The sequence below is a fragment of the Anolis carolinensis genome, chromosome 3 (genome assembly GCF_035594765.1).
Source record: "Anolis carolinensis isolate JA03-04 chromosome 3, rAnoCar3.1.pri, whole genome shotgun sequence".
Taxonomy (NCBI): Eukaryota; Metazoa; Chordata; class Lepidosauria; order Squamata; family Dactyloidae; genus Anolis; species Anolis carolinensis.
Genome location: NC_085843.1, coordinates 118,965,143 through 118,979,001, shown reverse-complemented (window position 1 = coordinate 118,979,001; position 13,859 = coordinate 118,965,143). Strand labels below are relative to the sequence as shown.

The following is a 13,859-nucleotide window of genomic DNA, read 5'->3' as shown; positions in this document are numbered from 1 at the left end:
AGTAGAAAACAGTGGTGGGTAAGGTGGGGGGACACACTAGAAGGTTCAAATTGCTAGCACCACATCATCATCAACAACAAAAACCCTGAGAGATTAATAAGTAGTACGTGAATAGGATTTAGTTCGCATACCAGAACAATATTACATTTTTATACCTCTTCATATACAAGCAAGAAGCAAGACGGCAAATCATTTTGGGATGAAAACCTGGCTCTGATTAACACAAGGATAAGTATAATTTCTGTCTTCAGTAGCTCAGAATTTCATCCTTACCACAAAACAATAAGGCGCCTTAAACCATATAAACAGAGCATTCCCTTGATTTTGAGAAACAACATTCAATAGCCATGTTTAGATAGATTCTGCCATCCTTTCAGTCATTCCAGACAACTATTGTACTTCCTTGCTCACCAAAGTGTATCATTTGAGGTGCTTTTCAGTTTATAGGATGTGATGGGCACATCCTATAAACTGGTGGCCAGTTCAGGTTGGAAAAAAAGAGGAAAAATGTACAAAAAGGGATTTTGGTGTCAGGGCAGGAAAATAAAACAAATTAATGGCAAAAGGCAGAGATCTGCAATGTATGTGCACATGTTCCAGTGTAATTTTGGTTAAAAACAATGCATTTTTGCAACATTTGTTGTGTCTTCTTTTACCCTATTGACACCAGAAAAATAGGTGGTTGCCCCACCAGCCTTTAAACAGCAACCCCCTACCTATAAGTAAAGATTGCAGAATCCAGTCTTCAGAACTTTACTCACAAGTCAAACATTACACACAAGAACATTAGAACAAAGCATTTGGTCTCAGTGTCACAGGCTCAATTTAGAGTGACCTTTACCAATATATAATGTCCAAAAAAAGACAGGATAAAAATTGACATTTGACCAGCATCAAACACATAGACACAATATTCACCCAGCGTATGATGTTGAGTGACTAGATTTTGTCCCAGGGATTTTTTTTCTACCTGCCTTCCTCATGACAACATGTGTGATATAGACTTTTATAAAAAGCAATGTTCTGCTGAAGCATAGTGCAGACATGACAGACCCGATGAAGTCACTGCTTCAAAGATTACATTTATTGGAGCTGGTGTTAATCTCTGGACCATGCCATCACGGGTTGTGTTCCCATTACACAAGTGTGAATTTCAAGGATGAAGATTGAATTTTACAGAGGATCTTGAAATTTGCCTTTCAGGATTTTAACAGCCTCCCAAAGGGGTGGATACGTCAACATTTCATTTCAAATGAACACTGCAACACATTTCTAAATCTACACACACTTGTCTCCTTCAGTTGCTGATTGAAACATGACTTCCCAAACACAAAGGTCACATTCATGAATTCTGATAGCTAGTACTGTGAGTCTAGGGCTTAATTTGATTTTCTGTCACTGTCCCCGGACGCAGGATTTCTTTCTTATTTAAATAAACTAAACCAGAATTGGTCCTAATATTAGGCAAGCTGAGCTATTTGCTTTAGGACGCAGATCTAAAATTATGAGAGATTATGAAAGGGCAGGAAATAGTTGATTGGTTGTTTTAATTGTATTTTACTGTCGTCGATGAGAAGCAGCATTTTTGGGATTTTGTCCCTCATTACGCCAAATAACTTGTCTTTACACAATCTGCACCTTTGAGTATCATTTCTGTGGAAGCAAGCAGCAAACTATCTTGTATTGGCACTGACTCAAACTATAAGGTATATTTATTTGGACTGTTTCTGTATTGTCTTAGTTGTGTGTGTGTATTTGCCTTTAGCAGTAAAGGGATTCTTTACTGTGCTTCCAGGGTGACACTTAGAAATATAAGGCATTCATGATGAAAATAGGAGCCCCCAGTGACACAATGGTTAAACCCTTGTGCTGGCAATACTGCTGACTTGAAGGTTGGGTTGCTGACCAATTCAAATTTGGAGAGAGCACAGATGAGCTCCCTCTGTCAGTTCCAGCTTCTCATGTGGGGACATGAGAGAAGCCTTCCTCAAGGATGGTAAAAAATCAAACATCTAGGCATCCCCTGGGCAACGTCCTTGCAGCCGGCCAATTCTCTCACACCAGAAGCAACTTGCAATTTCTCAAGTCACTCCTGACACACACACAAAAGGATGAAAATGCACTCACTTTTTAAATGCTAATAATAAAATATTAATTGCTCTTCTAGGGTTATAATGTCATTTTAATTTGAACTTACACTATGGTTTACCTATCATTCCCACTGTTGTTGTTTTAATAAAATGAAATATAATTAAATTTTAATGAGAGTAATGACATGCCACCATGAAATTGCAACTGTGCCCTGCAAGAAATACTGTAAGTCAGAAATGCTATTTGTAGAACACACAATTAAAATTATTTTCTCCACCACTTAGGAATGGCAATGCCTTTATGTAAATTAATGTTGGTCCAATCTTGCAGCTTCTATGTGTATTTTTCCCCAGCAGCAAGGGAAAAAGGAAAGATGTGTCAAAACTCACAGGTTTCCAGTGGGTTCCAAAAATTCCCCAACCTAGCATGAGTATGGAATAAAGGAAACAATCTCTATGGTCTCTTCCCACAAACATTTGTGTTTATATTAAGCCTGAATCATTTGTAGCCTTTGAAGCTACAGATAGCTGCTCTATGGCATAAGCTATACAGTAGAGTCTCGCTTATCCAACATAAGCAAAAATGTTGGATAATAAGGAGGAATTAAGGAAAAGCCTATTAAATGTGAAATTACGTCATGCTTTTACAAATTAAGCACCAAAACATAATGTTTTACAACAAATTGAAAGAAAAAGCAGTTCAATACAGGCTAACGTTATGTAGTAATTACTGTGGTTAAAAATTTAGCACCAAAACATCACAATATACAGAAAACATTGACTACAAAAACACTGACTACTAAAAGGCAGACTGTGCTGGATAATACAGAATGTTGGATAAGCAAAGGTTGGATAAGCAAGACTCTACTGTATTTATCTAATCATAATCATCATCATCATCTTTATTTATAAACCACCCTATCTCCCTGGAGGGACTCAGGGTGGTTTCCAACACATATGGCAAACATTTAATACCAACAAAGAGACGGCCATAGGAGCATTTAATAGGTTCAAGGGGGGGGGGGGGGGGTTCAGATCTTTGATGAACAATAGGAAGACTTCAAGGTTTTTGGGAAATACTTGCATTTTGTTCATGTTTTTCTAGATATTTCATGTAATTGTAGCAAGTAGCAACTATGCTGAATTTTTTGAAAGCCATCGTTCAAAGAAACCCAGAGGAGAAAAATGTAGGTATGCCAATGTTAAGAAAGAAGGTAATATCTCGGTTTTCTTTTTTATTGCTACTGTATTATTTCTATTTTCTTAATTCTGAAAAACAACATTTCAAAACTTTGGTATCAGAAATTCTTGGCGACAAATAAACAGCCATGATCCTGACCAACACTGACCCACTGAAAGCTGCAAGCAAGAATTCCAACAATGACACAATGACATGCAAGAAGCACAAAGTGAGAATAAAGAATTATGCTTATGAAGAGGCATAAGATTAATTTATTTACAAGTATTTTAAGTCATTCAAATCATTAAAATGTTTTCCTAGGATTTCAAAACTACAACAAAATATCACAAAAATATATACGGAAGCTACATTAGGAATATTTATGTATTTGCTACATCTGTCTGCTTTTTTCTTTGCATCTGTTTGTCTTCTGCTGCATTTTGGTTTATTTCCCAGTCTTGGAACCCATTCTTTAGAATAATTTTATGATGTAGTGCTGGTGAAAGATATACATTAAATGGGTCCTGCGTTATGTGATGTTAGAGAGAAAATAAGATCAAGGAAGAGGAAAAGAAAAAGTGTAGAAAAATCAAGGAAGAAGTAAAATCTCAAGAACACTTTTGAGAAATGTAAGTAGGTTAGTTTGTCTTAGGTAGACAAACTAAGTGTGTAGACCACATTCATTTTGCATGTGAACTATTGGCATGTGAATATGAGAATGGCAGTTATAGGAAGATAGAATAAGAAGTGAAAGATATTTTTACCCCTTTAAAAAGGAAAATCCAATTAAAATGTATGTTGACATTCCGTAGCATCATCTTCATTAAAAGGCATTCCAAAATACTGAATGCTTTCATTGCTTAAATAAATACTAAATCTGTTCTATTAGATTATTTCTTCATTATTCAATTTCATCCCCGAACAATTGAATACACGCATTAAAACAATATTTTTACACTTACCTATAATGGTGGTGCCTGCAACCATGTTGATATTATGGTTATGGCAATGAAAGCAAATGTAGCTGTGCAAGCTGAAATCATTTCGGTCTCTAATATTGTATGTTCATGACATGTATGCCATTCACACATTACATGTTTAACTGTATACTTTTTGGAAACTTCAGATATTCGAAAATTAACTGACTCTGAAAACTGGAAAGATCAAGGGCAGTGGTTTTCAACCTGTGGATCCCCAGGTGTTTTGGCCTACAGCTCCCAGAAATCCCAACCAGTTTACCAGCTGTTAGGATTTCTAGGAGTTGGAGACCAAAAAATCTGGGGACCCAAAGGTTGAGAACCACTGGTCTAGGAGCTGTCATCTTAAAAAGATTCAATTTTCCAAATTCTGAGTGTGTATTTAAAAATGTAATGACTGAACTAACTAAACTAGTGTTAGGCAAATTATTTAGGAACATTCCTATAATATCAAACACAATGGGATTCCAATAGAATTTGTGTGGACTTACATCATTATTTTGCTGATTTTGACTAATCTGGTTAAGGCCACCGTGTTAGGAATTTGGCAGCAGAATATAATTCTTAAAAAGGAAAGAAAAAAATGGCAAAGCATCTTTACTTTTCCTCTGAAGATAGTCGAAAAATAGTCTCTCCCAGGTGTTCTAGCCTCTCCCGTTGTTCCAGATCCTGGTACAAGCCTTTGGGAACTTTATTGAGGCCATAAAGCAATCCGTACAAACAGCCAGCAATAGTTCCAGTCGCACCACTCTCGCCTGTAAAATCAAGCACAAATGAGTGCCTTTTGTGCAATGTTTATAGTGGACTCTGCAGAAGGTGATTCAACAGTGCTTTGTGAAAAGGAAAATAGCCTGTCAAGCAAACCTTGCAAATTCTGGTTTGTCATCAGTAAATGTGAGACCCCAGTGGCACAGCGGGTTAAACTGCTAAACTGCTGAACTTGCTGGCTGAAAGGTCAGCAGGTCGAATCCAGGGAGCAGGGTGAACTCCTGCTGTTAGCCCCAGCTTCTGCCAACCTAGCAGTTTGAAAACATGCAAATGTGAGTAGATCAATATGTACTGTTCCAGCAGGAAAGCAATGGTGCTCCATGCAGTCATGCTGGCCACATGACATCGAGGTGTCTACGGACAACTTCGGCTCTTTGGCTTAGAAATGGCGATGAGTACCAACTTCCAGAGTCAGACATGACTAGACTTAATGTCAAGGGGAAACCTTTACCTTTTTTAAATCAGTAAATGTTTGATTTTTATACCTATATTCATGTAAAAATGTCTCAGGCAGAAAGGGACCGCAAGAAGAAAACGATTAAGAAGCCCTGAGTTAACTAGTACATTTCCCAGTAGCAGAAGACAAGGCATAACAGTTGGTGATATTTCCACTTGTTCTCATGTGACATGCCTCAGGGGGAGATTTGGAGCTTGGGCTGTAAAGTTTTCACCAGCTACTAATGTGGAGAGGAGGCATAACTCATTGGTAGAGCAGAGGCTCTGCTGAGAGAAGGTACGGTGCTTATTTGGAATCTTTATCACTTGGCCCTGCCAGCAGCAACCGCAGAGAAAGCATACTCCATGAGCAAGAGGTCAACTTTTTCACCCTCTCTATCATTCTATAAACAGCAGTGTTCAAAGGTTCTGTTAAATTTCACCACATAACATTTTGCATGCCAGTGGACAAGGAATTATATGGATTTAAATTTCTTGCTTATTCCATATATAAGGGCAGCCTCCTTAAACAGCTGCAAAGGCAAAATAAAGGCAAAGTCTGTTACTACCACAATCTTTCCCTTATTGTGTTAGTAATATCAAACTTTCAATTGGGATCAGGGCCGGTTGATTCTACGAGGCCGCTGACGCGGCCGCCTCGGGCGCTGGCCGCTAGGGGCGCTGTCGAGGCGTCGACAGCGGCCCGTAGCGCCACCAACGCCTCCGGTGTTGGCGCGGGGCTTCAATCCCCACGCCCACGCCAAACCGCTACAAGCAGATAGGCCATTTTGCCCTTAGTCTACAAACTAAGGGCAAAATGGCCTATCTGGCAGTGCGCATGCGCACAGCCAGATAGGCCATTTTGCCCTTAGTTTGTTGACTAAGGGCAAAATGGCCTATCTGTGCTGTGCGCATGCGCACAGCCAGATAGGCCATTTTGCCCTTAGTCTACAAACTAAGGGCAAAATGGCCTAGCTGTGCTGTGCGCATGCGCACAGCCAGATAGGCCTTTTTGCCCTTAGTTTGTAGACGGCGGCCGCAACCAGGAAGTAAGGGCCAAATGGCCTAGCTGTGCTGTGCGCGTGCGCACAGCACAGCTAGGCCATTTCGCCCTTAGTCAACAAACTAAGGGCAAAATGGCCTATCTGGCAGTGCGCATGCGCACAGCCAGATAGGCCTTTTTGCCCTTAGTTTGTAGACTAAGGGCCAAATGGCCTATCTGTGCTGTGCGCATGCGCACAGCACAGATAGGCCATTTTGCCCTTACTTCCTGGTCGCGGCCAGGGCACGCTGGACGGGGGGCGGGGCCAACTCTGGCCCCACCCCCAGCACTATTCGCCCTGGCCCCGCCTCCCACGCAGCGTGGGAGGCGGGGCCAGGGCGTGGGAGGCGGGGCCGGTGGCGGGGGCGCTTTTTAGCACCCCCGCTTAACATTTAAAAATATCTCCGGCCGGCCCTGATTGGGATCCAGAGAAATGCAAGGTGAAACAACTGTGAGAATAGCATTATCTACCATTCTGTCTATGCACTAGTTGTTGCAAGCTTCAAGCCATTCCTAATTTGAGATTCATAGTGAAACCATATTATTTAAAGGCCCCATCTACAGTGCCATATAATGCAATTTGAAACTATAATGTAGATTGGGTTGCTGTGAGTTTTCCGGGCTGTATGGCCATGTCCCAGAAGCATTCTCTCCTGACGTTTTGTCTACATCTGTGGCAGGCATTCTCAGAAATTGTGAGATCTGTTGGAAACTAGGCAAGTGAGGTTTATATATCTGTGGAAGGTCCAGGATGGGAGAAAGAGCTCTTGTCTGTTTGAGGCAAGTGTGAATGGTGCAACTGGCCACCTTGATTAGCATGAATGGCCTTGCAGTTTCAAAGCCTGACTTCTTCCTGCCCCAGGAATACTAGAAATAAGGTAAGGTAAAGGAGTCCCCTGATGTTAAGTCCAGTCGTGTCCGACTCTGGGGGTTGGTGCTCATCTCCATTTCTATGCCGAAGAGCCGGTGTTGTCCGTAGACACTTCCAAGGTCATGTGGCCGGCATGACTGCATGGAAAACCGTTACCTTCTCACCAGAGCGGTACCTATTAATCTACTCACATTTGCATGTTTTCGAACTGCTAGGTTGGCAGAAGCTGGAGCTAACAGCAGGCACTCACTCCACTCCCCGGGTTTGAACCTGGGACCTTTTGGTCTGCAAGTTCAGCAGCTCAGCGTTTTAACACACTGAGCTATTGGAGACTCCATACTAGAAATACTCCTTTCTATATATTAAAATGCCAGCCTTCATTTTTTAACAAACCCTTCATTACCGTATTTCCTCCCTGGATACCATTAGATAGCTTGGCCATTTGAATAAATTCTAATAACACCTCTCAACAAAGGAGTCCCCCAGGCAGTAAGCAGCCAGGCTTTGAAGCTGCAAGGCCATTCAGTGCTAATCAAGGTGGCCAGCTGCACCATTCACACTTGCCTCAATCAGACAAGAGTTCTTTCTCCCACCCTGGACCTTCCTCAGATATATAAACCCCGCTTGCTTAAGTTCCAACAGACCTCACAACCTCTGAGGATGTCTGCCATAGATATGAGTGAAACATCAAAAGAGAATGCTTCTGGAACATGGCCATAAAGCCCGGAAAATTCACAGCAACCCAGTGATTCTGGCTATGAAAGCCTTTGACAACACATATAATCAGGGCTGTAGCCAGAAAAAAAATTCGGGTGAGGGGTTGAAAATTTTGGGAGGGGGGGTTGAACCCCTAACACCCCTCCCCCTCCCCCCTGCTACAGGCCTGTCAATATTTGCTCGAGCTAGTGCTTGCAGTTCTGGAGGGACTCTTAATTTTTTGAATCTCATAGACTTAGCATGGGGATTTGGTTAACCAGTTAAAATTCATGAGAAAGGCAGGTTTTTTTTAACCTGAAAATTTGGGGGGGGGGGGGTTTGAACCCTTAATACACACACACACACACCAGTTACAGGCCTGCATATAATGCATATGAACTGCATTGAACTGCATTTTATGAGTCTACACTCAAACAGCAGTATATGGCAGTGTAGATGGGGCCATAGCTATAAAAATTAAACCCAAAAAATTGCGGGGTTAATGGTATAACATTTGTAATCCTTGTACTCACTGAACAATTTCTATATAAAATAGATAGCTTTTATGTTTGATTGTGGCAAATTAGCTACGTTAAATAAGGATATGAATCTGTAAATTTTAGTCTGGTAGGCAAGAAAGTCCTCAAAAACTGCAGTTTTCCAGGGCTGTTCATGATTATTCTGACGTAAAAGCATATGTTGGGGTTTTAAACATGTAGAACCCTGCTTTTGTGTGGAAATGTTTCTATTTTTGCACAAAATTTGTGTTTTATATAGGAAACTTGTAGGAAAATGCCATTCTACCAGACGTCGACTATAAAGTTGCACTGGAGGACTGCAAGATTCCTATAGATCAGTGGTTCTCAACCTGTGGGTCCCCAGATGTTTTGGCCTTCAACCTCCATAAATACTAACAGCTGGTAAAGAGGCTGGGATTTCTGGGAGTTGTAAGTCAAAATACCTGGGGACCCACAAGTTGAGAACCACTGCATGGCGGATGCCATTTTATGACCCATAGAGATGCACTAGAGCAGGGGTTTCCAAACTAAGGCTCTCAGGATGGATGTGGGCCTCCAAGGTCATTTTCCTGGCTCCCATGGTCACTCTAAGTCTGAAATGACTTGAAGGCACACAACAACAACAACAACAAAACTACTAATAAATGTGATTGTCTCATCAGCCAAAAGCAGGCCCACACTTCCCATTGAAGTACAGTAGAGTCTCACTTATCCAACATTCTGGATTATCCAACACATTTTTGTAGTCAATGTTTTCAATGCATTGTGATATTTTGGTGCTAAATTCGTAAATACAGTAATTACTACAGAGCATTAATATGTAATGAACTACTTTTTCTGTCAAATTTGTTGTATAACATGATGTTTTGGTGCTTAATTTGTAAAATCATAACCTATTTTGATGTTTAATAGGCTTTTTCTTAATCTCTCCTTATTATCCAACATATTCGCTTATCCAACGTTCTGCCGGCCTGTTTATGTTGGATAAGTGAGACTCTACTGTACTGGTAAGTTTATGTTGACTAAAATTGTTCTTCATTTTAAATACTGTCTTTCTTTTTTATGTTTTTTTGCACTATAAATAAGATATGTGCAGTGTGCATAGGGATTAATTCAGTGATCTGGGGGACTATGAACCTAATACTTATTTAAATGTTTGAGGACCCCTGCATTAGAGGATGTAGGGCACATTTACACTGACAGTATAATACAGCATTGAACTGATTTGAGAGAAACCAGTTTAGTTGTATGGGTGATTAGATTGACAGGTCTGAAACTGGTTTGAGACTATAGAAACTGATCTCAAACTGCTCTGCAGGGCTTTTTTCCCATTTCTTGAGCCAGTTCTGGAGCAGGTGTCTACAATCCATATTTTGCTGAGCTCATTTCACCCTAAATTTGGGATACACTGGCATCTGCTATATGCATTATTTGGCTTAAGTCAGTCTTTCCTGCAACTTTTTTTAATTTGCTGTATATTCTTAAATGCACACTGCAATCTGAATTGCCTCAAAGCTGCATAGACAGGACCCTAGTGATTTCTAGAGATGTGTTTTTTCAGGTTAAAAAGTATCATTTTAATTTGAAATTACCCCAGTTCTGTAGGTGTCCTGTGCCCTAATCCCGGTAGATGGCTGTATAATGAAGGGCCCATTACTCACCCCCGTGGAACATGGCTCGGTTGCAGAGCTCTGTCCAGTCAGTACCACATCCCAAGAGAGCATCATATGCAATCATTGGAGCATCATGACCTCTCCTTCCTCCACGACCTTCTGAACTCCATCTCCTGTAAGTCTAAATAGATAATTAACAAGCTTCCTTGGGTGACTTCACTGGCAATGCAAACCAATGCATGCATAACATTCAGCATCATACAAAAATACAACATAAAGTGCACTTCCATATGTATGTATTCTATTGTTTAAAATGTTTTGAACTGTATTAAATCACTTTTTATTTTTTGCATATGCAATCACTATTAAAGATGAAGATGAAGATGATCTGGGGAGGCCCTGCTGGCTGGAACGAGAGACGGGGCCTTCTCAGTGGTGGCTCCCTCCCTATCAACATTAGATCACCCCCCCCCCCCTCCTTCCTAGCCTTCAGAAGGAAAGTAAAAACCTGGCTTTGGGATCAGGCTTTGGGATAATCGCGCAGTGCAGTAATAGATGTGGAATATGTGCAATGACTAAGGAACGGAGTAGAGAAAAGCGGGGTATAAATAGGGTAAATAAATAATAAAGCTAGAACAAGTTTTGACAACTTTGACACAACTTATCTCTTGAATACCAAGCTGAGACACCTGACTAGATCCAAACCTTTGCTACCTGAAACACAGCAGCAAATGGTGATGCTTGTTGAACCCAAGACAAAAAATGTCCAAGGTTAATCAAGTTATTCTGATACATGAAGTAGAAAATTCCACAATTTTCCTGAAATCTGACAGCATTCATTCAATGGTCATGAAAGTTGGTAATAAACATCTTGCTGCCCCTACACATAATGCTATTTGAGGTGGTGTGTCATTCCACCCAATGATAGGGCTGTTATCAAATGAGGACTCCATCACCTTAGCTCAAGATTGTAATGATTTCATTTGCTACTTTTGTATTACTGATATGCCAATTATGGCTACAGATATAGGATAAATCCCTCAGGTCTGCTTTTTTACAGAGATCTACCATTTTTGTATCTGGAAAATTTCGAACACGACTGAACTTTCTTACCAAAGCACACAATTTTTAGAATTTTGCAGATTACTTGGCAACATAAAAAAAACCCGTACATGAATGAAAAATATACCCCCAAATGTACATAAATTTGGGCAGAAATGTCTGCTCAATGGGCAGAAAACAATGCATCGGTGCAGGAAAATATTAAATGTGTAGAGAAGGCATGTATAAAAAACTGAAAAACCATGCAGACTTTACAAAATGAATTTTGCCATGTTTGCTAACGGATGGAATGCATGCTGAAATTAACAGAGTTAGAGAGTTTGTTTTTTTTTTTGCAAAAGTAATCTTTATAGATTTACCCTTCTGCATCATGCCTAGATATTCTCAAAATAAACTCAGGCTTTAAATTAAATAACTGGATTAGGTTAAATTAAATTAATTAGATTCACATAAATTACTTCCTTGGAAGAGAGCTGTGTGTTATTATTGCTTTTGGCAAACATTTTCATCAATTGAACAAAAAATACATTCATTAAAGAATTGGAGAAGAAGAGAGGTCCAGCAGATCAATGATTTTTAATCTGAATGCTCCTGTCTCCTGCACCCACTGGACATCTCTTGCATGCTGTATAGACTTAACATTTCTTTTCATGTACAGTTATAACATCAGGATCTTGAGCACAAACTCTACATATAGCTTTTGTTTTACTGTTTATGCAGGAGATGTATAACACATCTATAAAAGGTGTAATTTTCAAAGCATGACATAGCCAAAAGAAAAAGCACTCAGTGCAATTAATGTTCCCAAAATAAATAAGAAAGCCACTCTGAATATTAATAACATCTTTCTCTTGAAGTACATTCATGATATCATCAGTCACATCTATTTTGATATTTTTTTCCAAACAATTGCCAGCAATTGCTTTCCTTACTGGGACTTCATACCATGTCCTAACCTACTGCATCTGCGCATGGTTTGGTAACTGCACAGTGGCAGATAGGAAGGCACTTCAAAGGGTCACCAGTATTGCACAGAGAATCATTGGTCACCCTCTCGCCTCTTTGGAAGAACTTTATGAGTCCTGCAGCTTTAAGAAAGAACATTCTTAAGGATCCATTTCACCTAGCATATTCCTTTTAAAAAAATTGTTACTTCCTAGTAGACAGTACAGGGTGACAAAGACAAGGACAAACAGGCTTAGAGCCTTTCCACACAGCCATATTACCCAGAGTATCAAGGCAGATAATGCACAATATCTGCTTTGAGCTGGATTATCTGAGTCCACACGGCCATATAATTCAGTTCAATGTGGATTTTATACTGATGTGTGGAAGGGGCCTGAGAGATAGTTTTTATGCTAGAGGTGTAACTTTTGTACAGTGACAATAAAGGTATTCTATTATATTCTAAAATAAGCATTTGAATCAGAGTGGTTCTAGTACACCACGTAACACGATTTTTGTCCCTGGATCATAAATGTTATTTCCTAATTGGTTCTATCATAAAAACATGGAAAAAGTGTATTAAACTGCAAAAAAAACATTGTTTTTATGGGACATCCTCCAACACATTTTGCTATAGTTTTTCAATGAATATCTTATAGAGTTTCAACCAGTTCAACATACCGTATATACTCGAGTATAAGCCGACCCTAATATAAGAGGAGGCACCTAATGTTATGATTGAGCCTCATGGCTCTGTTACTGACAGACGTGGGCGTAAGACTCCTCGAGAGTCAGATACTCTCGAGGAGCGAGAGAGAAAAAGACTGCGAGACATATTTGCAGCACCTTCTGACGAGGAGTCTTTCGAAGGGTTTACGGAGAGAATGGAGGAGGGGCTGGTTAGCTCAGAGGAGGATGAGATGGATTGGACTCGGGTAAGGGAGGAAGTGGGTGCCACTGGTCATGATGGGACAGAAGATGAATGGGGACCTTCAGGATTAGACCCATGGTTTAGCTGGAGGGATGGGACGGGATCCACAGCTGGAGATGCTGTTGGGCGTAGTCAGAGGTGTTCCAGCTCTGACGAGGAAAGTGATGAGGAAACGCCCGGGTTAAGGAGGACAGCTGACAGTGATGAAGATTTGTAACTGGCATAAAATGGGGCTTGGGAGCAATTGCAAATTGCGTTGGGCAAGGTAATCTGGGCAAACGCTTGGGATCCGTGTGTGTGTGGGACGCTTCCCTGAAGACTTGTGTGCTTTCCTGTGCTGTGACGTAAGTTGATTGGAATCCAGGGTCAGACGGCGGGAGGGATTGTGTGGGCATTTGTTTGTGCAAACCTGTGCTTACTCTTATTAGCTTGACCCTCCGTCGTCTTCTTGACGGACGCCATCTCCTGCTTTGAGAACTCGGACTGAACTGACCACGGCTTGTCTTCCCCCCCTTCTTGGACTTGGAAAAACTACAAACGTCTGCTTCTGGCTTTGATCTACGGAACGGAACTGGTCTACTCAACTGCTACAATCCTTGGCTGTTTTACTCGTGTTGGAGATCCTGTTTGCTGTGTGTGTGGGGGAGCGACGCAAGTTACTCTAAGCACAGTGTTGGCAGCAGAGAGGAATCTGCTGCCAATTAGTTGCATTCTTTGTATCTTTTGTTCCT

General features: G+C 40.7%; 1 protein-coding gene across 2 annotated transcripts in view; it reads right to left on the bottom strand.

The window, feature by feature from the left end:
* adprhl1 (ADP-ribosylhydrolase like 1) overlaps positions 1-13,859 on the bottom strand; it is a 52,868-nt gene that overhangs the window by 10,246 nt on the left and 28,763 nt on the right. The window contains exons 6-7 of one of the 2 annotated variants that reach the window (XM_062975442.1): positions 10,239-10,371; positions 4,849-5,002 (exon numbers count right to left, since the gene is read on the bottom strand). In XM_062975442.1, coding sequence (XP_062831512.1) covers positions 4,849-5,002; positions 10,239-10,371 — 287 coding nt within the window. Of the gene's footprint in view, positions 1-3,519; positions 5,003-10,238; positions 10,372-13,859 lie in introns of those variants that run through there. The other variant, XM_008107023.3, reaches the window with a different exon arrangement.